Source organism: Falco biarmicus, chromosome 8, assembly GCF_023638135.1.
Source record: "Falco biarmicus isolate bFalBia1 chromosome 8, bFalBia1.pri, whole genome shotgun sequence".
NCBI classification, from domain to species: Eukaryota; Metazoa; Chordata; class Aves; order Falconiformes; family Falconidae; genus Falco; species Falco biarmicus.
In genome coordinates, this window is record NC_079295.1 from 43679165 (window position 1) to 43700371 (window position 21207).

Here is a 21207-nt window from a genome sequence, read left to right on the forward strand (position 1 = left end):
TCTCTCAAAAAAACCCCAACCCAAAAAACATACCCCCAAAGAACCATGAGCCACTTCTGGGCCTTTTTCCTTCCATTTTCTGTTCTCTCTGTTCAGTTGAAGTATTCCCGTGGATTCTGAGGCTGAATTTCTATGGAGTATACTAATTCCAGCTGCCACCATCTTCCTTTTAAGAGCACTACCATGTCTCCTAATGTGTCTGGGATAAAAACTGCTTCCAGCATAAGTCGCCTGAATATCACTTACTTTGCAAAACTTCTGAAATCCAACCCTTGCAGTTGTTTACCAACTTCAAATGCCACCTAGAGAGCTGATAGCCATACATTATTATTGCAGCTTCCAATTTAGCTCATCTGGTTATATCTGACCCAAGAGAGAGGGATTAGGTTCCTACGGTCTCCTCAGATGGGACCTGTTGCTGACATTTAGCTGGCTGACGGGGGGACTGCAGCATGCCTGAAGGACATGGTGGGAGGTAGATGTGCCCCATCCTTCACGGCAGCAGCAGGTTGTTTTTCTGTGCCTGATAGAAAACACGTCTCATGCTGCCTGTAAAGCATGTTGACTAAGCAGTGAGCACGGAAGAACAGCAATAAAAGCAGTTTCTGGGAGACAGCCAAGGAGCACAGTTAGAGACACAGCTGATTCCTGTATGCCTGGAAAGCAGGGAACAACGGACAGTACAGTGCATGGGGTGTGCAGGAGTCCTGTGTGTGTGACACCAGTCGTGTCAGGCAACTGGTACAGGCAGTGTGTGGCCAAAGACAGATTTGTGATGGGCTTACAGGTGTCAACAGGCACAAGATCAGCTCATGTTTTGGTCCAGCATGGATAAGTAGATCCCAAACACTTGTGGAACCACAGCTGCAGTGCCCTGAAGACATAAACTTGCAGGGAAAAGTACAGCCAAAAGTTCAGCAATGAGTTCTGGAGGGGGATGAAGATCCTGGCTTATGACTCATGTGTGTCTGGCTTTCTCACTGCAAAAGAAGCAACCAGCAGGAATCTCCAGATGATTCCCCCAAAACACATAGCTATGTTTGTCAGCTGTGTCCCTTAGGAGCCAGGAGTGTGGGAACCAGGATGAGAAACAAAGAGGACCATTAAAAACTGTAACTCTTGGCAGCGGCCCTTCTGAGTCTTGTCACTTGGTATCATAGAACAGAAAGTAAGAAGAATGAGGATACACAAAGTGTCTTGAGGTGTCACCCAGTCAAAAACTCATTTACAAGCCTTCCACAGCAAGTGCCTAGGGAAGTTCAAGATTGGAAATCTGCTGTCTTTGGGAGGTAAAGAATTGGAAAGCTTTCAGTTCAGGAAGCCCTCAAAAAGAAAAGCAAGCCTGCATACCTTGTGCTGCAAACCTGAAGTGAGATTCACCCTGTCCCAGCACAGACTTTCCTCTCTGTGACTGTGTGAGTGTCACCCCGTGGTGGGCTCCATTAGCTGTGCCCCAGAGGGGCAGCTATGCAGCCTGACTGCAGGTGGAAAGTCTGGCTTCTACGAAGACCTGCATTAACCGGCTAAACTGTGCTTCTACCAAGTCTGCTAGAAATCCATGGCTCCAGTGGGGTTTCATGAGATGTTTCAGTTGTAGTAAGGGAGCTGGCAGATGCATCAAGCCACTGAGGTGTTTCTCAACTTGCTCCATGCCATGCTGTAAGCACTGCAGGACAACTGAAAAAGAGGAGGCATGAATTTCTGTACAACCATTGTGCACCATGGTTTTGGTTTTGTTGGGGTTTTTTTTGTTTGTTTGCTTGGGGCTTGTCTTTTTTTTTTTTTTTTTTTTTTTAAATAAAGGTGATCCTCAGAGATTTAGCGTTTTTCTGGTCTGGTATTTCCTCTGTGAATCATCCAGGCTATGAATATTACGGTGTTATTACAATTGGAGAGACATGTCAGAAAGGTCTTCTCTCCACTGCACTGCACTTTAACCCACTAGGCAAGCAGGGAAGGAATCTGCAGTAGATGAATGGTCAGCAATATAATGCACATTAATATATGTACACATAATAATACAGAATATATTTACAACAACTCATGTTAACATCGTGGATCTGTCCCCCATTTATTTGTAAGGCAGAATCCTCTCCGTGACCACAAAGCGAACCACCACCAGAACCCCTCAGGAGCGAAGACGATAGATTCAACCAAATGCCAGCGCCGGCTTCTAAGGCAAGAGCAAACGACCCCAAGAAACCCCAGCGGCAGCGCTTGAAGCAGCCGGCAGTGCCTGAAGCACCCGGCGCCCCCGCCGGCCGGCCGGCGGAGCCCGGGCCGGAGGAGGGGCCGGGGTGGGCCGCGACGCCCCTCGCCACAGAGCGGGGTGAGGCGGGCGCGCCGCTCCCTTCAGCGCCGGAGCGGGAAGGCGGGAACAGGCCCCGGCGCGGGGCCTAGCGCGCTTCCCTGCCTGAGGCGAGCCGGTTCGCCGCTAGGCCCAGCCGCGGCCTGCCCGGCTGGGTGAGGCGGCGGGCAGGGCGGGGAGGCGCCGCGGGGGTTAGGGCGGAGCGAGGGGGGCCCGGCTGGCCGCCGCAGGCGAAGCGAGGCGTGCCGCGGCCGGGGGAGGCGCGCAGGGAGCCGGCCGCCCCCCCACTCCTCCTCCCGCCGCCCGGTGAGCAGCCCGGAGGGGGACGCGGGCTCGCCCGGGCTCCAGCAGTAAGTGGCTTTCGGTTCTGGCGGCGGCGGGGAGCGGGCGGCTTCGAGGGCTTCGCACCTGGGCCCGGCGGCGGGGCGGGTGCCGTCTCCGGCTCGGGGGTGGGGGGCTTGGGGAGGCGGCAGCGCGCCCGGCCGCGCTGAGGGGAGGCGCGCCGGGGGTGGGCTGCCCGGACACGCGTGTTCGCGCCGCGGCTGAGTCTGGCTTGCCCCGGGTACCGACCTGCGGCCGCCTCTGCGCTCCTCCGGACCTTCACTTTCTGCGAAGTACAGCAGGAGCCTGCGCTGCCAGCGGCTACCAGCCCCCTACCCCCGTTCTCTTTAAGCTTTTGGATGGAAAAAATGACCAACAAAATCGAGTGTGTGGCAGTTCTATGGAAGTAGTATAAAGTCCTTGGCAGCTGGCCCCCTTGTCCGCGCGTTGCCACCCTGCTGGGGGCTGAGCCCCCCGAGAGTGCCCCTGCAACCCGGGGTATGGCCCTGGCTCGTGTTTGCAGGCCTGCAGGTATCTGTATTTTTGTTAAATATATCAAGTGCAGTTATCTATATCTTTAACAAATAGGGTTTGCAGAACTCTCTTAACTAGATTTTCATTCTCAGATGGAGCTGGTAGAATACAGCATCTCCTGTTACTAAAAAAGGGTGAATTATAGGCAAAGAGTAGCATAGCCACACTAGACTTGGGAAAATTAAAAGTTGCTTCTCACTTGCATTGAACATACTCATGGGACCATTTCTGGTTGAGATCATATTGGTGTAACAAGTCCTAAACTTTCTAGAGTTCTTATCTCTTCTAACCAATCCCTCCAGTAAACATTTTAAAGCCCATTACTACAGAAAAAGATATGTGTGTGTGTGTGGAGACCTGAAGTTTAAAAGAGCCAGATTTATTACCTGCTGAACTTACCCTACTGTTTGCAGTTGCAGTAGTAAAGGCGCACTGAAGGTGAGTTGCTTTCTACCGGCTGCTAGGAAGCAGGGCCTCTCTTCTCCGCGCTGAAGCCTTTGCAGTTTTCTTCCCAGCTCTTTATTAGCCTTCCCAATGTCTTTATTGCCATCAGAGGGCAACGCCGTCCAGGAGCCTCTCCAGCCTTGCCCAGGAGCCTCTCCAGCTTTGCTGGGCACAGTTGGTTCCCAGCTCTGTGCAGGACAGCTGCGGGGGCAAGGACTGCTTTCTCTTGAAGGCTGGGAGCCCTGTAGCTACGTTGCTCTGCTACCCCTACAAACCTTTGCGTTTGTCTTCTAGTGGTTCTCGGGTCATGGCTAGCCTTCTCTGTGTGTCTTACCTTCACTCTCAGTGTTTGCAGTCTGCTGCTTTGCCGAGTCGCTTTGAACCATGATCGCTGTTCTGCAGTGGGGTTTTCACCCAGAAAGTTCCCCTGTGTGAGAGGTTTGCTTGAGTGTAATTACACTGATGTTGTCCCGAAGGTTCTGGAGTCATTTTGTAAAATCATCTTCTGACCACAGATAAGCAAGCTTGGAGGCGCAGCTGTCAGGAGTGTGGCGTATTTTTAATTGACCTTTTAGCAGGTTTTCAGACCTTTTTTTTCCCCACTTATTTGTAGGTACAGTTCCTCAGGAATGTTTAGTTATCGGCAGTGACTGACAATTAGCTAGTAAAGACTCCTATCTGATATTTCAAGATATTTAAGGGTTGATAGCTAAGGCAAAATCCAATGTTGGCTCTTCTATAGTAGCAATAAGCAGAATATTATAAATTTTAATGTTAGACATTTGCCAATTTTATTTAGTCTAACTTTGGATGAAAGTTTTGAGTAGGCATGCATGTGCATGAAAAATTATACACACCTTTTACCTTTAGTGCTACTTTGGCTGTATACATATGGATATACAATTTGTTTTGCTTAATTACGTGTGTGCATATGTGCACATGCACAGGAGCATAGAAATAATAACTTTGTGAGCTAGGCCTTTATTACATAATGTAATATTTTCTCTAGAGATCCATTTCTACCTGGTAATCTGTCACTAATACAAATTTAGAAAGCTGGATGGATGTGGCAAATTGAAAGGCCGTTAATGCAAACCAGTTTTCCAAAGGAAAGCTCATACAAGTTCCTTTCTGCTACTTGATTTGTCTTCACAGAAGTCTCTGCAAGCTTTAGCAAATATTTAAAAGAAATGTGCTTTTTCCACAGTCAGTTTGCAATTGTTACTTTCTACTTTCACATGTAAATATGTCGATGGTTTCAAAAGAGGGTTTGCATTTGCAAGTAGCTCTGTTAAGCAATGGTTTACTTTTATCCTAGTGCTTGTTTACATGCTGGCAAACAGGACTTAAATAATTATTTTACCTTTTCTAAAATACACGGGCCTATGCTGCACTCTGTTCAAACCAGAAGTGTGATAGTCCAGTTGTATAAATTAGTTAACCTACTGTATATTGCTTGGCCTTCGGGTTGTAGTTTGAGCCTGCATTTTTCCGGGGATTATCTTTATCATCGTGGGTGTGCCCGGGCTGATGTGAGCTCTTGGATGTGAGCAGGACTACAGGGTCCTCCTCCAGAAGGGTGCGGATAGCTGTGCCTGCCACTGGCCTGGGCACAGGCCTGTCCCCTGCCTTGTTGGGTGCCCTCGGGAGAGCAGGAGACCACTGGAAAGCTGAGTGCTGGGTAAAAAGGGAGACTATGATGAAATAAAAATGTAGATGTAGCCTATGTCTTCCAGAAAGCATTACTTTCAAAAACAGTTCTTTTTATGTAATGAAGAAACAGTTTGTAATCAGAACTCTCCTACAGTATCACCGTATTGCTTTTAGAAACATTCCGTATCCCTAAATAACTTTGAGCAGTTCTGTCTCAAAGGGGTTTCCAAATGCCAGATGAACTTGCCCAGAGCTACAGCCCAGTAATGCCAGTGGAGCCCTGGTTGTTGTTTCTCTGCTGGCTGGGCATGAAGTCTTGGACTGTGCCTTTTTTTTTTTCCCTCTTCTTAGCTAGGGGTTTCTCAAACATAGTGTTGATTCTGATTTCAAAATGCTATTGAATGCATGCCCGTCCTCTGGGATTAGATTTGCACATACTATCAGGTCTCAATCTTTATTCCAGTACATAAAACTAGGCTACTTCCTTGACACACCTAAGTAATCACCTAATTTGTAGTTATTCTTTGAGCAGATACCTGTTTGTATATGCAGATCTGTGTCCAGTCTTGTAGTAAGTGAAACACCGTATTTTCTAATCCTTTCTCTTTAGTGTTTGACTAGAGGAGCAGAAAAAACCCCATGGATATAGTTCAGTATTAGGATTAAGCTGAACTGGTAGACTGTTTCATCAAATAGCTGCATTAACTATGAGGGGAAATGAAGAATATCAGAAAGGCTGAACAGCTATAAATTAACTATCTAACAGGAACACATCTTTCTAATTACAGTAATTGGTTTATAGTGTTGTGTGTATTGTATTGTGTGTATGGTGGGTTTTATGGCTGATATTAATCCCCACTCTAGAAAGCAAGAATGACTATTTGAACTATTTAAGCTAAAGACAACGTTGGCACAAGAACAAAAAAGTATGGGAATCATCATGTGTACATTTATTCAGGCTGGAGACTAGTTTTCCCACTCCTTGGATGGCAGATTTCGAAGTAGTCTTTGCGTAGGACAGGAGGGAATTTAAATACTTTTATCATAAAACTTGATAAATTTATTATGAAGTTGGTATGGTGAGAAAGCTCAAAATACTTGTGACCTCAGTGTTTCTTTGCATTCCTGTTCTTAGGTACAGTGCTTGGGATTACAGCCATCACTGTCTATAAGTATTGCCTCTTCTCAGAAACATACTGCTTTCCCTGGCAAGATTATTACTATCTAAAATCCCAAGAAAGATTTACAAATCAGACTTTTCCCCTCACGATCTGTAAGACTTTTTATTATTCTTTTTTTAGTGTAGGAGGGTAGTGAAATTGAAGAGAAAGAACTGGTCAGATTAAAAATAAAAATAGTGGAAAGAGAAGCCAAAAAACTTCGTTACTTGTAGGATACAGGTTAACGCAGCTGGGATATCATCTAATGCTGGGTAGGAAGATCTTGGTACCTAAGTACAGGAGGCAAATTAAGTAGTCTGAAGCAGTTGGGATCAAGAGAAGGAGTGAGAATAGTATGCCTATTTTTTGCTTTGTTTTTTCTTTATTTTTGTGCATGACAAGTGCTGCCGCTACTTTGGGCATGATAGCTGAGCTAGTTGCCTGTACTGGAGCGTGGGAAGGATTTTCCCCATATGGTAAACTGCTGCTTTTCTTCCACCTATTAGTGCAGGGTGGCCTGTTGGGTTGTTGCGTTTGAAGTTCTGTGTACAGGAACTTAGACATTTGTGGCATGGTCTGTGGCTGAAAGGCACTTGTAACCCTGTGAGCTCTCTAGATATTGAGGGTTATGTTTCTGTGCTTGGTTGGTGAGGTAGTTCTTGGATAATTGCTTTAATTAAAGTGCTGTAACTTGTATTTAAAAATCCAAAGTAACCATTGAAGGCTTTCATAGAATGGTTTGGATTGGAAGAGACTTTAAAGATCATCTTGTTCCAACCCCCTGCCATGAACAGGGACACCTTTCCACTAGACCAGGTTGCTCTAAGCAGCGTCCAGCCTGGCCTTGAGCACTGCCAGCCTCATTAGGCTTTAGGAGGGGATCTGGAGGATGGACTCTGACATGATGTGTCAGCCATGTTTCGTACCCACTGGAACTCTTTCTTGGTGTGTGGCTTCTTTACACATACGGCTTACAGCAACTACTCGTGGAAGTCACGAGGACATGAATCAGTGGCACAGACTTCTGCTGACAAGGTGATAAGGAGCTTTGGTTGCCCTTCAAAGCATGCCGCTTTGTTCTTGTTTGCTGCCGTTGTTCTTTGAGTAACAAGTGTGCAGGGCACCCTAGGAGATGAGACTCGTATCAGCTGAGGAGAGAGATGCTTGAGTCGGGAGTGCTGCAGGGGAAACATCTTCAGTTGTGCTTGGTTTAAACTTTAACCACTTGCTTTTAAGATGCTTACTTCAGTTAGCATGGTCTGACATCCTATGTAAGCTGGTGTTAACCACTTCAGTCTTTTGAAAAGCAAACGAGAGAGAGCTGGTAGATGATCTTAGGGGGAGATGCTAATAGGATTATTTTCTGATTACATTCAGTTTTTGTTGTTACCTGGCCACTTCCTGCGTTGACACACCCAACAAACTGCCAGTAAAGCTCTCAGAATAGTACAGTTTTAAATGTTTGTTACCCACAGTGGTAACTGTGGCCTGTCTTACTGCTGTTTTGTGCACCGTCACAGTGGCCACCTTTTAAGTAGTCCTGTGATCAAAAGCTGAACTAGAGGGAGCTGAGGATAACAATTTAGCTGTTTGGAGGAGCAGAGGTGCTGCAAGACTCTTGACTTGGCCTGGAGGGACATTTGGTCTGGGTCTCTCATGACCCAAAACTTACCTGAGAACCTTTTGGAAGGAATGAGAAAGATTGAATTAAACCATGCTACTGTGCCAATGGCAAATTATGCAAACAGTAGTGGTGATGATTATAAGTTTTCTATTTTTAAGTCTTCCATTGAGTGACTCACTTTATTAGATGTGTTCGTTTAAAATGGAATGTGAAGCACCCAGATTCCATGGTAATGGCCTCATAAAGCACACAGATATACAACATAACAGATTGGATTTTTTCTCTTAATTTAACAGGTTTTGCGTCTCATACACCATGTCTGATGGCAGCATACAGGGCGTCATGCACTCTTATTGCTAAGCTCTACAGTTTGTATCCATCTGTCTCTTCACTTTTGCTAAAGTAGTCATCTTTCTTTGATCTCTAACTCGCGATTCTGCATCTGAATTTTCCACCATTCCCCTTCCCTCCCTCTTCCCTCATCCCTCTCATTCTTTCCCCCAACTTTGGCGGTGCACTGCTTAGGTCCAGCCCAATATCTTAATAATTAGAAAGTACTTGAGTACAGAAATGCTGGCAATTGCAGCACTTCCTTTTCAGTCACCAGGCCTCCTCGGGTGGGAGTGGGTTACGCAACTCAAAATAAGATCCAGCCAACAGTCTTGCAGCTACCTGGGCTGGGCATTATGGGAAATAAGGAAGGCAAGTCACTCCTAGGATTTGTATCAGCCTAATTGAGAGCTGCAGGGTGGCAGATGTTTGTCGTGTGGGGCATGCTACTTGGAAGTATCTGCTGAAGATGGTGTTGAAATAACGTCTTTAAAAAACGTGATGTAAGTTGTGCTTTGTATGCTTTTTGTTTTTTTTTAAATGTGAGGCTGAAAGTGAAGCAGAAGAATCCTGTGTTTAAGAAGTATATTAATTGATGAAGCAGAGCCCTTGCCCATGATGCGGGAGGTCCAGGGTCTGTTAGCTTGTGAGAGTCACCCGGGGACCTCGCTGAGGCAGGGTCACCAGTCACCAGCCCGGTAGCTTCCTATGAAAGTGACTGTTGCATGCTTATGTACAGCAAAGTTGATGTGACTGAATTGCTGGTTAAGAATGTACTGCAAGAGGGAGCAGTGCCTGCTGTGATGACAGTTTGTATTAACTTTTTAAACTTTTGGAAATGGAAAGCATGAGCTTGTCCTGCTATGTCTTTTCTGTAGTTTCCATTTGTGTAGACTAGTTCCTTGCACCACCCCCACCCCCCACCCTCTTCCTGTTTCTTTTCAAGTTTAAAGCCTATTTCTTCTTATCAGGAGTCCTTTAATAGCTGGAAGTATGAGCTAATGTCCCTGTGAATTTTTACCTATTCGCTGAAAAATGTTCCCTGTGGGTTATTTAACTCTTTGCACAATACCCACCCCGTGCAGCATGCTACTGACTCCTTCCATGCCAGTCAAGAGCTCCTTGCTCCTGCCAGAGCTTGTTCTAGAGCCTGTTTAGGACTTCAGGCCACCCTTAGATCGAGGGCGTGGGTCCAAAGGGTATCATTTATGGCCTGTATTGAAACTAAGGATAAGGCTTAACATGCCTATTTACAGTGTCAGATGGCACTGGCAGCATTAAAGCACTGTACACTGTTTGAGCCATTTTTAAAGGTGACTCAAAGTGTTTGTGTTAAGATGACTGACTTCTGACTGTATCACTTATGCTGTTTGCTATTATGATTTTCATTAAAATTTAGGTTTCCATCACAAGCTATTGATCTTGGCTTGGAAGACAGTCAGGTTTTATTACCTACTTGAAAAAAGATGAGGGTTCTTTAAGTGTAGGCTCTTCTGTGTGTAGATCACACTCTGTAATTCTGTGGACTGCAGTCTTTCCCCTTTCATCTTCGATGCTCTGGTTTATCCTGCTTGGTGCTGACAGCAGCCTTTACCAGCAGTTTTGGGACAGAACTTGAGGAAAAAAAAACCCAAGTGTATGTTCAGAGAGCCTCTGGTTTCTCTGGTTTTGTGGACACTGAGGCAGTGTTTAAGCCATTGTCCTGCCTGGAGGAGACCTTGCTGAGTGCCATTTCCCACATGCAATACAGTTCCTTTCAGAATGAAGCTGGGGCATTTGGGCAGGGAGAAGGTGTGGTATGCCCCAGCAGAGCTCCACTGAAGAGTCCAGGGCAGAGGCTCGGCATGGCAGCCAGGCACGTATAGACTGTGTCTCCACTGGCTTTGTCTGGGGCTGTGCCTGTCTGCAGTACCTGCTGATGCCCCGAGCTCAGTTCAGCCTAATCCAAATACATCTGCTCATACCTTGCAAATATGGCTTGCGGGTTCCTAGGAAGAAATTGAGATGTTCTAGGTGTAAAAGCACTGTCTGTATGTTTGAATGCCTGTCTAGCTTTGTGTTGGAGTGGCTTATGTTAAGCCGTATTTTCCTTTCTGTCCCTGAATAAGCTTCTCTTACTGATGGTGAGCAAGATTTATGTGGCAATTTGAGCAGCTGGTCTCCTGGGAGCATTCCTTTCTCCGGAGAACTGCATATAATCTGGCTATCGGCTCCGAGTAGAGCTAATGACACACATACCCGGCTGTCGGGCGTGCGGAGGGTAGCCCCTTGCCGACCGCTGAGGGCTGAGGCTAGAAATCCCTCCTGTATAGAGGGCATGGAGCCTGCCGGTTTGTTTGTGTTATATATATAATCTTGCGTAACGAAAGTGGCAAAACTGTTCTCTGCTGCGTATCTAATTTCACTTCAGTGTGGTTAGGAGAACTGTATCCACAGTGAGACTGGTGTAAGGTCCCGCTGCAGGAGCGATCCTGGAGCCCCTTCCCTACGCGCCCGTGCCTTCGTGCCCACTGTGGTAGTGCCTCGAGCTCGTCCTTGGTGTCAGCTGAGTTGCTATAAGTAGGTCGTGTCAGTAAAAAGGCTTGTCACAGCTCTCTGTGTGTTGTTACGTGTGCAGTGAAAAAACTGTGCTCGTTTGTGGGAGGAAGCTGCGGGGCAGTCGGATCAAGTTGTAACAGTGTGTGAGCAACCATGTTTTGTATTCTAAGGTATTAAACTGGGACAACAGAGGTGAGTGAGGCGAGTGCCACTCGGCTGTCCTGTCCCATCCTCCTTCGAGGCTATTCCCTTTGCTGCTTTTGAAGCAGCTTCTGTACCGCTGGGGTTTCCAGCCTGGTATATAGGTACGTTCAGGTCTCTCTTTTTTTTCTCCCCCACCCCCTGCCCCCCCTGCCACTTGCCCCCTTATTATCAGTACGCGTTTGTGTCTGGGTTCATGTGAGGAAGCCAGCTCTGGGAGGCGGTGCAGGCGGGCCGGCGGGCAGCGGCTGTTTCAGCTCCCTGGCTCCAACTGCTGGTGCTTGAGTGTCAGCGCTTCCAGGTGCTGGTGGAGCTCTGCAGACTTCCCTGTGCTGCGTTGCTTACACTAGGTTCTATAAGGTAAAAAGTTTCACTGTTAGAAATTTGAAAGTGCAAAAGGTTAGTGTGCCAAAAGACTGTGATATAATAGACACCATTCTAAAGATTTTGTATCTCAACCTAATTTTCAAGATTTTCAAAAATTTTCAAGAAACCGATTTTGACTTGGACTTTCATTTTATTTCAATATTCATTTACCCTCTGAAGACTGACTGTCCTTTATTTATATGTAGGAAGGAGTGCAACTGCATGCAATTGGTAGTGGAGTTTGTTAGGTTCCTAGCAGAGATTTTGTATACGAAGCTTAAAAATTGTTTGCTTGCCTCTATAGTGTTGTGTTAGAGCTGGTGACAGGTGCTTCAGAGCTTTCTGGATCAAAGGAAGCATTGTGGGGGCTTTTGGTTTTGCTGTTTGTTTGTTTATAAATTAATTCTTCTATCTGGAAGAACTAGTGTTTATCCTAGTTAATAAATGAGAACCTATGGCATCCATAACAAAACATTGCCTGTCAGCATATGTGAGTACAACAGCAGGGAAGGGGTTAGGGAAGGTATGTTAGCATGGGGGGTTGCTGACACCGATGGGAAGTATAGAGGAGATGGCACCGGGAGCTCCTTTAACTGAAGTGGCTGAAAGCAGAGACCTTGGGTCTGTGCCTGCTGTTTGCTGGGGCCTGTTGGGAGCTGGAAACAGAGTAGATGTAGCTCACTGAACATGAAGAGCAGATGTAATAATAGTCATTATCTTATTTCCCAGCACTGTCCCAGTACAGCTTTTATTCAGTACTGAGCCTATTCTCTTTGAAATTTTTTAACAAAGTTACCAGAAGAATAGATACTTCAAACTACTGAAAAATAGTATAAGGCTATCAATGTAACTCAGAATTGTGGTGAGTGTTGAGTTTGTTTGTTCTGCTTACTTTCATAAGCTTGTGCAGCATTGTTGTACAAACAACTTGGAAATCTACTACACAACTTTGGGGGAATTAATGTTCTTTTTTCTTCATATTAATATTTCCAGTGTGATTCACAATGAGAGAAACTTTAGATTTAGGTTGATGCAGTAAGGGTTTTTGAACCTGTAACTAAAGATGTAAAGGTCAAAGAGGTACCTTATTTCTTCAGTTTAAAAAAGTTGGGTGGGTTTCGGTTTTGTGGGTTTTTTGTTTGTTCAGAAGTATTGATAAAATTCTTGTTAAAAAGGTCCGTAGAACATGCTGTCCTAAGATCATGATTTCTTTGTTTTAAAAAGAAAAATAAATGACTTCCAAAGCTGTGTGGAAAATGGCATTTTTAGAGTGAACTGGTATGGGTGGTGATCACTGAGCCTTTTAGTCGGTGGCTTGTATACCTTGTGCTGCTCTAGTTCAGTCCTCAGTGAAAGTGTAGTGGTTTAACTCTGGTAGGTGTGCACCTGGTCTGCCAAATGAAGTCTCTGAAAAGGTTTAAGGAGGCCAGGCGACAGGGAGCAGGGATGAGTGCTGGCTGTGCTGTCGGGTACCCTGGTCCTGCAGCCTGCCCTTCTGCAGGCTGGGTTTGGCCTGGGGTGGAGGGTGCCTTGTTGTGCAGTGGAAGGTGGGGGGGGTCAGCACATGGCTAGGACCCTCTTGGACTGTGCTTGCTGTCTGACACCAGCTGCTGAGCTGTGGCTCTCAATTAGTTTGCTCATGGTTAATGAACTTTTGGAGTTTAGCTTAACAGGGATAAGTAGGGATTTGTGCTTCAGCCATCACCTTTTCTTACTGAACATGGTAAAACACTGAAAGGATGCACTTCCATTGTTTGCTTGAAAGCCAGTATCTCTACAGACGTGTAAACCGTCTTGTTGGAAGATGCTAATTTGTTCTTTTTAAACTCCCTTGGATTCTAGAGCATATTGTGTTCCCAGAACAGGCACTTGCAAGGGTTTCATGCTCTTACTTGAAGTGACTCCTTTGCTGATGCGTAAGGTGTGTGAAACTACTTCAAGACTCCCACCAGTTTGCAGTCTGAAAGATGAGTTATTATCCTAGCAACTTGAAGAAACCTTATGTTAGAAGTGTATAGTACACAGAGTGCTTGGATAATATGTATGTATCCACCATCACCATATGCTTCGTGTGGCTATAGACAGTATGTGAACCGATGTTGATTGTCTTCGTTCTTTTATTTTGCAGGAGGTGATGAGTGTGGTGATGGCAGTGCAAGTTTTCCAGCTGCTGTTTTAATTCTTGTGCAATACTGAATTTCATATTGTGTTACAACTTCATGAGTATCCGTAGGTATTTTCAGGTCTGTAGAAATTATATTACAAAAGGTTGTCTTAACAGATTTAAGGTGGTAGTGAGCTCTGTGGCAAGAATAAGGGGAGGTGTAGGGGTGGCTGCAGCAGTGCAGCGGCCTGGCTACCTGTGATGGATAGCACCCTGGCGTGGTGCATGTCTTGTGTAGCTGTGTACTGGTGGTAGTGTGGCTGCTTGCTGTTATGGGCAGTGAGGTCCGAGATCCCTGACTCAACATTTACTCCCTGTTTTTGTGGAGGTGCTGTAGCTCCTCCATGGTAACTTCCCTTTCAGAAACTTCCCTTGCAATGGGGGTTTTGACAGTTGCCTTTCCCTTTTACTCCTCCTGTTGTGGTATAAAGGAAAGATGAAGCTGGTCGTCTGTGAGTCCAAAGTATGAAGTAAGTGGAAAATGTGATACTCTCCATACATACCAAGAAAGGTTGTTATGGTGGGAATCTTCAAAAGTGTACATGTTGCTCTTCAAAAACTTGTGGGAAGCTTCAGGTCTTGCCTTTCTGTACAATAATAATTTGCATAGTCATACAACACTTGCATATACATACATCTGTACATCAAATATTGGTGTACAGTAACTGTGTGTGGAGTCCCCCCCCAGTGTGTACTGCAAGCAAATTGCACAGGGAATGAAGTTACCATCTCTACAGTCTTAAAAATTTCTTGTTTGGCTTGTGTCTTAATACACATGCTTGGTGTATTTTTTTAAGAAAAAATTATGCTAGCTGGAAGAACTAACAGGAGAAAAAAGATGAAATGTGTACAGACATATAGTAATGTACAGTGTTTCCTGTTTAATTGTATTTATACGGCCAAAGAAGTAACTTTTCAGTTGTAGGTAGTTTGCTGCAATTCTTGGCACGAAAGCTGTGCGCTGTCAGAAGTAATGGTTTATAGCCCAGTGTGGTGTGTTTGGTGTAGGATGGGCAGCAGCTGCGGGGGGAGGGCAGTGAAGCCTCTAGATGAGCCGGTGCACAGCACAGCGAGGCACCATGCTAGCACCGGGCTGGACCAGGACAGCAGCGCTGGCCCACGTGGCCTTGCCCCGGGCCACAGCAAGGGCAGATCCCCCTGGTGAGGCTACCGGGGCCTCCCTCCTGCCCCCTGCTCCTGGCCCGGGGCCGCTCCCGCTGCCTTCTAAGTCTGCTGGTGTTCCGGTGTTGGCACAGGACTGTACGTGTTGCCTTGTTCTGCTTTAAGCCTTAATGGTGCTAAATCTCATGCGTGGAGACTTCTGGGTGAATCTGGGGCTTGGACAAAGATAACTGGAGGGCTTGGAGCACTGACGGGAGTCCTTCAGACTTGATGTATGTTGTTTCTAATGCGATGTGAGCTGCTGCGGTCCTGGGAAGATGGATTAGGTTGTGCCTGCTTAAGATTCAGGTCAGTTCCATGCAAATTTTTCATTCAGTATCAGAACACTGGGTCTTTTAAGAATTAGTCTGACCCACATAAGGCTAGATGGTAAAGTTCTGCGCTTGTTTCAGGCCACTTAATCTTGTCCGCTGTCTTTGCTGCTGCTTCGAACTGAAGGACCTGCTTCCTAACTAGCAGTGCATCGCTTCTCCACCATTCCTGGGTAGGACAAGCATTGCTAATATATAATAAATACAGGGATTGTAATTCCTGGCTGGAAGGCGCGATGGAGTGCTGTTAGGCAAATGCAATTGTAGAAGTAGCTTGATGGGATGGGAGGGTAGCTATAGGTGATCTTGTCAAGCAGATCAGCTGTTCTGTTGTGGTAAAGATTTGATGGCCATCTGGCTGATGATGGGGTGTTCTTGTTCTGCTTTTGCCACAGTATTGTTAAGCACTTGTCACATATATGAGTATTTAGAGTTTAAATGGGGTGTGTGTGTATGTATCTACTTGTATATCTACATACTTTTTTGTATGTTCAGCTTTCACAGCAAATACCAGAGCAGTCTGGCTTGCCTCTGTCTAGACTTTGTTTAGAAATTATTAATATTGCAATGAAAATTGCTAATTAATATATTGCTACCCCAAGTTTCAGCTTGTCACAACATTGTCATTAGTTTCTACAAATGGTCTATTCTGTGTAGCCTAGTTTCTAACATGGTAAAGCTGCCTATTAATTTTTATCTTCTTTTCTTACAGTAAAAAAATGGCATTTCAGAAGGCAGTGAAAGGAACTGCTCTCATTGGAGGAGGTGCCATAGCAACAGTTTTTGGCCTCTCTCAATTTTCTCAGTATAGAAACAAACACGTAAGTATTAATTATGATTTCTGATAAAATATGAAACTTAAAATCTGTTTGAGCGTATGTTAGGCTTATACGAATAGTTTTGTTTGGAAAGGAATGCCAAGAGCCTCTCAGCTTGATTTGGTAGGTGCTAATCTGGAGGGTGGCATTAAACGATGTTTCACTATTGTAGGTCTTTAACCAGTGGGGAAGTGTGATTCTTGTAAATGATTTTTCATGTTTAAAAAATGACCTTTGTGTACTGCTAGGGATTTTACTTAGTTGCAGGAGGAGTGGAAAGTACTGATTGAAGTATAAGCACTAAGCAGAGTTTGGATGGTATTTTCAAACTTAGAAGCTTGAAGTGAAGCTAGTGAAACCACTAGCGCTACCTCTGAAAATCTCAGCTTCAAAACAGTCATGGTGCCAGCTCTTGTTCAGTTTAAAAAGCTGAAAAACGTTTGACGATAGGATCTGTGTCAGAGAAGTCAGTGGCGAGGCTCCTGTTTCTGGTGGGCCCAACCTAAACACTGGTAATCTTGAGGCACAGTTCAGTGCTGTCTTCCAGGTGACTAAGGCACACAGACAGGTTAAATTCTCCAGCAGCAAAGGATGATGATGTTGGGGACTTACTGTTAAAGTAGTGGTATCAGAAAGAGATGCAGTACATTCTGGTGTCAGTTTGTGTATTGATTCTTGCCGTTGCAGAAAATAGATTTCATTGGCATATCTGCTCCTCACAGTAGGGTTGGAGTTGCCATGCTGTTTAACTCACTTCTCAATGCAGAAGTCAAGGAGAAATCTTTAAAAGGAACGTGACTTGTGGACTGGTTTTAAGCAGACCTGCTGTGGATCAACAACCATTCTTTGAAAGCAACTAAGTGCCCATTTTAATGCAATTGTTCTCTGCTTTACAGTTTTATAATAATACATACTAAAAATATGTATCTTGTAAAACTCTGTTTATGTAGAGTTTTATTTGCAGATGACACCAAGTTGGGTGGGGCTGATGGGCCAAGGCCAGTTGTGTGAGGTTCAACGAGGCTCAGTGCTGGGTCCTGCCCCTTGGGTCACAGCAGCCCCCTGCAGCGCTACAGGCTGGGGGAAGAGCGGCTGGAAAGCTGCCTGGGGATCTTGGTCGACAGCCAGCTGGCCATGAGCCAGCAGCATGGCCAAGAAGGCCAACAGCATCCTGGCTTGTGTCAGAAACAGTGTGGCCAGCAGGATGGTCACCACGTACTTGACGCTGGTGAGGCCCCACCTTGAATACTTTGTTCAGTTTTGGGCCCCTCTCTACAAGACAGACATTGAGGTGCTGGAGCATGTCTGGAGCCGGGCAGGGGCTGGGGCACGAGCCTGATGGGGAGCGGCTGGGGGAGCTGGGGGGTTCAGCCTGGAGAGGAGGGGGCTCAGGGGGGCCCTGATCGCTCCCTACAGCTCCCTGAAAGGGGGCTGCAGCCAGGGGGGTCGGGCTCTGCTCCCAGGTAACAAGCGACAGGACCAGAGGGAACGGCCTCAAGCTGCACCAGGAGAGGTTTACATCGAGTATTGGGGAACATTTCTCCACCGAAAGATTTGTCCAGCACCAGAACAGGCTGCCTAGGGAGGTTGTGGAGTCCCCATCCCTGGGGGTATTTAAAGGACATATAGATGTGGCACTTAAGGATGTGATTTAGTGGTGGGCTTGGTGGTGCTGGGTTAACGATTGGACTCAATGACCTTAAAGGGCTTTTCCAACCTAACCAATTCTATGGTTTTATAAAATAACCATGTCTGGGCTTAGTAGATGTGTGTAAGGGAACATCTCTGATCTTGTGTTAAATGTGGGTTGTGAGGCTGGCACCTTGCATTTGGCCAAAAATATTTGCAGTCAGTGTTCTGCAAAACGGTTGATGTAGGTGTAGTCAGAGCTGTGGCCTGATTTGCTTCAATATGGATTTGGAAAAAACTTAAACCCAAGGTTGGGACTGCCTCCTCCTTCCTTTGAGATGGTATCAGTCTGAGCAGCTAGGTGAGCAGGTGCTCATTTTGCGTGGTGTTTTCCGCTTCTCACCTTAGAAATGTAATCAGTCAGCTCTTTATTTAGACAAGCTGTTACTCTGTGAACCTCTGTAGTTACCACACTTCTACTATAAATTGCCATTCAAACTGGGCAAACTGAAAATAGGAACTGAAGTGGATCTTAATGGTCTGGTTGAAGGTAAAACAGTGGGTAATGGGAGCAAGTCTTCACAGAGCTCCTTGAAAGGTGTGTGTAACGTCTGAATAAATGATAATCTGAATCTTCTGGCTGTTTCTGTGGGGAGGAGGAATAGCAGCTGAGGTATTGGTAAAATGAATGAGATGAGTCATTTCTGGGCAACCTGGCTGGGAAGTGAATAAGCCAGGATCCTTATGGCTTCAGATACTGTTGCAGAAAATAAAACCTAGCATTTAAAGTGAGCTTCCCATTGGGCTGCCTGTCTTGCACCTAGCTGCTAATACTGTTTCTAACTCTCTCTGGAGCCTTTATCACATGATTTTACACTCTGGCTTCATTACTGTCAGAAATGGCAGCTTCAAATTTTAGGACTGTTTAAGAGGAGGAGTTGCAAGGGAAAAGTGATCTGGATAGCTCGCTTGTTGTATATGCAGTATTGTATTCTAGAGTTCAGGGAATGCCCATTTTTGTGGAAATGGATGGCCATTACAAATTTCCAGAGATGGATTAAACCCCCAGGTTTTACAGAAGGTGATAAAGATGTCAAACTGAAATAACCGCTTGTCCCCCGATTTCAAAACCTTTTGTGTAGGATCAGTCTGCAGAGGATCTGAGAATTTCCAGCATATGTGTCAGCAAATGGATCTGTCAAGTGAACAGCGGGTTGTTTTCATGTTGTACTAACTTGCACATTTCCCACGTGATGTCCCTTAAAGCTGCTGCCTTAAACACCTAATATAGGGCAGCAGGTGGAACATAACTGGAGGGATTGACACAAAGGAGGACAGTCCATTTGTCGTGTTGACATATCTAAGCTGTGGGCATGTCCCCCAGCCCAAGTGTCTTCTTTTTAATAATGCCTGCCAATCAAATATATGCTAGGGCAAAGATCTTGTCTTCCTTTGCCAGAGAAGGGTATTGCCCCAAGATGTGCACTAATTGGCTACACATTGTAGGAAATCTGTTGTTATTTCAGGCACAGAATCCATCACATAGTAAGACAAAAATAAAAGGCTCAGTTTTTTTACCCATGTTTGTATTGCTTCAGTGACTAGATGTCTGTGCTATGGCCAGCAGCCTGGAGTTAGGGGCATCCAGTTACAGAATAATAGCCTCATTTGGCTAATAATCCTGGACACACAGCCTAGTTGATCTGTCTTCCTTTGTTTTGCATGTTCACTCAGCTGGTGTTCTGTGTTTCTGTGAAACTTTGCTGTCTCAGGTAATGCCAAGGGAGAGGCTGAAGGGTGGTGAAGTTCTGGCCCTTGAGAACGGGTGGGATTTGTTAGTTGAGCATACTAGTGAGTGGTTTGTCTGCTAAGAGAGATGAGTTTTGACAGTTTCTGATGTTGAAATTTAAATTGTCCTTGCTACATTCGAGAGTCAAAGCCTTACTGTGAGGGGGATGGCACAGTTACCACAGTTAACTTTGTCTGTGTGTAAACAGCTGTAAAGTGTTTACACCTTGGAGAGAGAACGCTCCATTGATTCAGATCTGCCCTGGTTTTGAAGGTTTTTATCCTAACTTATTGTTTCTAAACACGCGCCTGTGTGCTGACATTTTGGAACAGCTCTGCAATAGCAATTGAGGCAACATAACCTGAGAGTATGTATATCTATGCATGACATCTGCAGGCATATGAGCAGTTTAGAAAATTGCCCTTATTGTGTGTTGGGTTTTTTTGACAACACACAGTTCCTGCTGAGCAAAAGGGGTGATGGGAACATGTGTTGACATGACAGAGTTGTTATTGAATTTAACTCATAAGCTGATAGATGAATATTGCACTTCTGTGTCTTTTATAGTAACCTGATCACTGGGAAATTTACTGAATTAATAAGCTGGGTTAGCCTAATGCTATGTGTAAGGGAATAAGTAGGAATGACACTAATTCAAGCAAAACCTCTTTCAGTAAACACACAGGAGTGGTTCTTTCATATTTAATAACCATTACCCTTAAGGAAGCTGGTCAGGCTTTCTGTGCAACTTTACTGTCTTGGCTGTTGAGGGAATAAGTCTGCCGAGGAGGCTTTTGGTTAGATTAAAAAGAAAAAAAACCTTTCCAGAGAAAAGGGGATGGTTGGGGAACTCTTCACAGCAGGTTGTGCAGAGGTCTGAAGAAACTAGTCCTTCCTAAACTGTTTTTGGGCAAAGCAAAAGTGTGCATGGACTTACGTATTTTTTTTCCAGTGCCACCACTGTAAATGAATTTAATCTTAAATCATACAGGAACTCTCAAATCCATGTACACTGAATTAACTACCAATCACGAGCTCCTGAAAAGAATTGCATCTGGGATGAAATTGGACCCCTCTGAGACATAAAATACACAGGCTATGTGCATGATTGATTTGGCTTCAAATACTTAGATACCTGAATAGCAAAGGTGATAGAGCCAGCCTTTGCTAGCCATTTCACCAGTGCTTGTAACACTAATGGTGGTGGAGAAATGGAAATACCAGTTTCTCCTGCTTCATGTAGATGCTGACTGAATTGCTGCATTCTTGCTTTTTGTGCCTTTATTTTAATGCATCGAGCCATGTGTGCTAGTACTAGGTATGATGTGGGTATTTGATGTGCCAAGTTTGAACTGGAGACCACTGATGGTTTGGGGTTTTGTTTTGGGGGGATTTTTTTAATGAGTAAGGATGATGAATTTGACTCTGCAAACCTACCTGGAGATTTACATTAGCAAATTAACAAGAATGCTTGCTTATGGATTACTAGATCACTTTATAACTTCATGATTAAATTCAAACTGCCAAACTAAATTCCTTCTCGCTAAGAGTGTAATCAAAACCATTCAAGGAACTCTTGCCTGAGAAATTGTAGATATAAACAGCAATTGCTTATTTCAGTAAACATACTTGTTCACTGCCAAACTAATCACGTTATTGCAGATGGAATCCCTGTATGCAGCTTTTCTTCACTCTCGCATTTAATTGACAGTAAGATGAATCATATCTATATCAATTCCTAGTGTGCTAATCACTTTGCTTATATTTCAGTGCTAATCTCTGTACTCTTGCTACACCAGTGGCTGTCTGCTTGGGACTCTGGTTTTGTTTTTCTA

The 21207-nt window shown here is 45.0% G+C and overlaps 1 protein-coding gene across 2 annotated transcripts in view; it reads left to right on the top strand.

Moving 5' to 3' along the window:
* Nucleotides 1-2229: 2229 nt before the first annotated feature.
* Nucleotides 2230-21207, top strand: part of GPD2 (glycerol-3-phosphate dehydrogenase 2) — a 64313-nt gene continuing 45335 nt past the window's right edge. Inside the window, exons 1-2 of one of the 2 annotated variants that reach the window (XM_056349649.1) lie at nucleotides 2230-2658; nucleotides 15849-15957. In XM_056349649.1, coding sequence (XP_056205624.1) covers nucleotides 15856-15957 — 102 coding nt within the window. In that variant the 5' untranslated portion in view covers nucleotides 2230-2658; nucleotides 15849-15855. Of the gene's footprint in view, nucleotides 2659-8727; nucleotides 8878-15848; nucleotides 15958-21207 lie in introns of those variants that run through there. The other variant, XM_056349650.1, reaches the window with a different exon arrangement.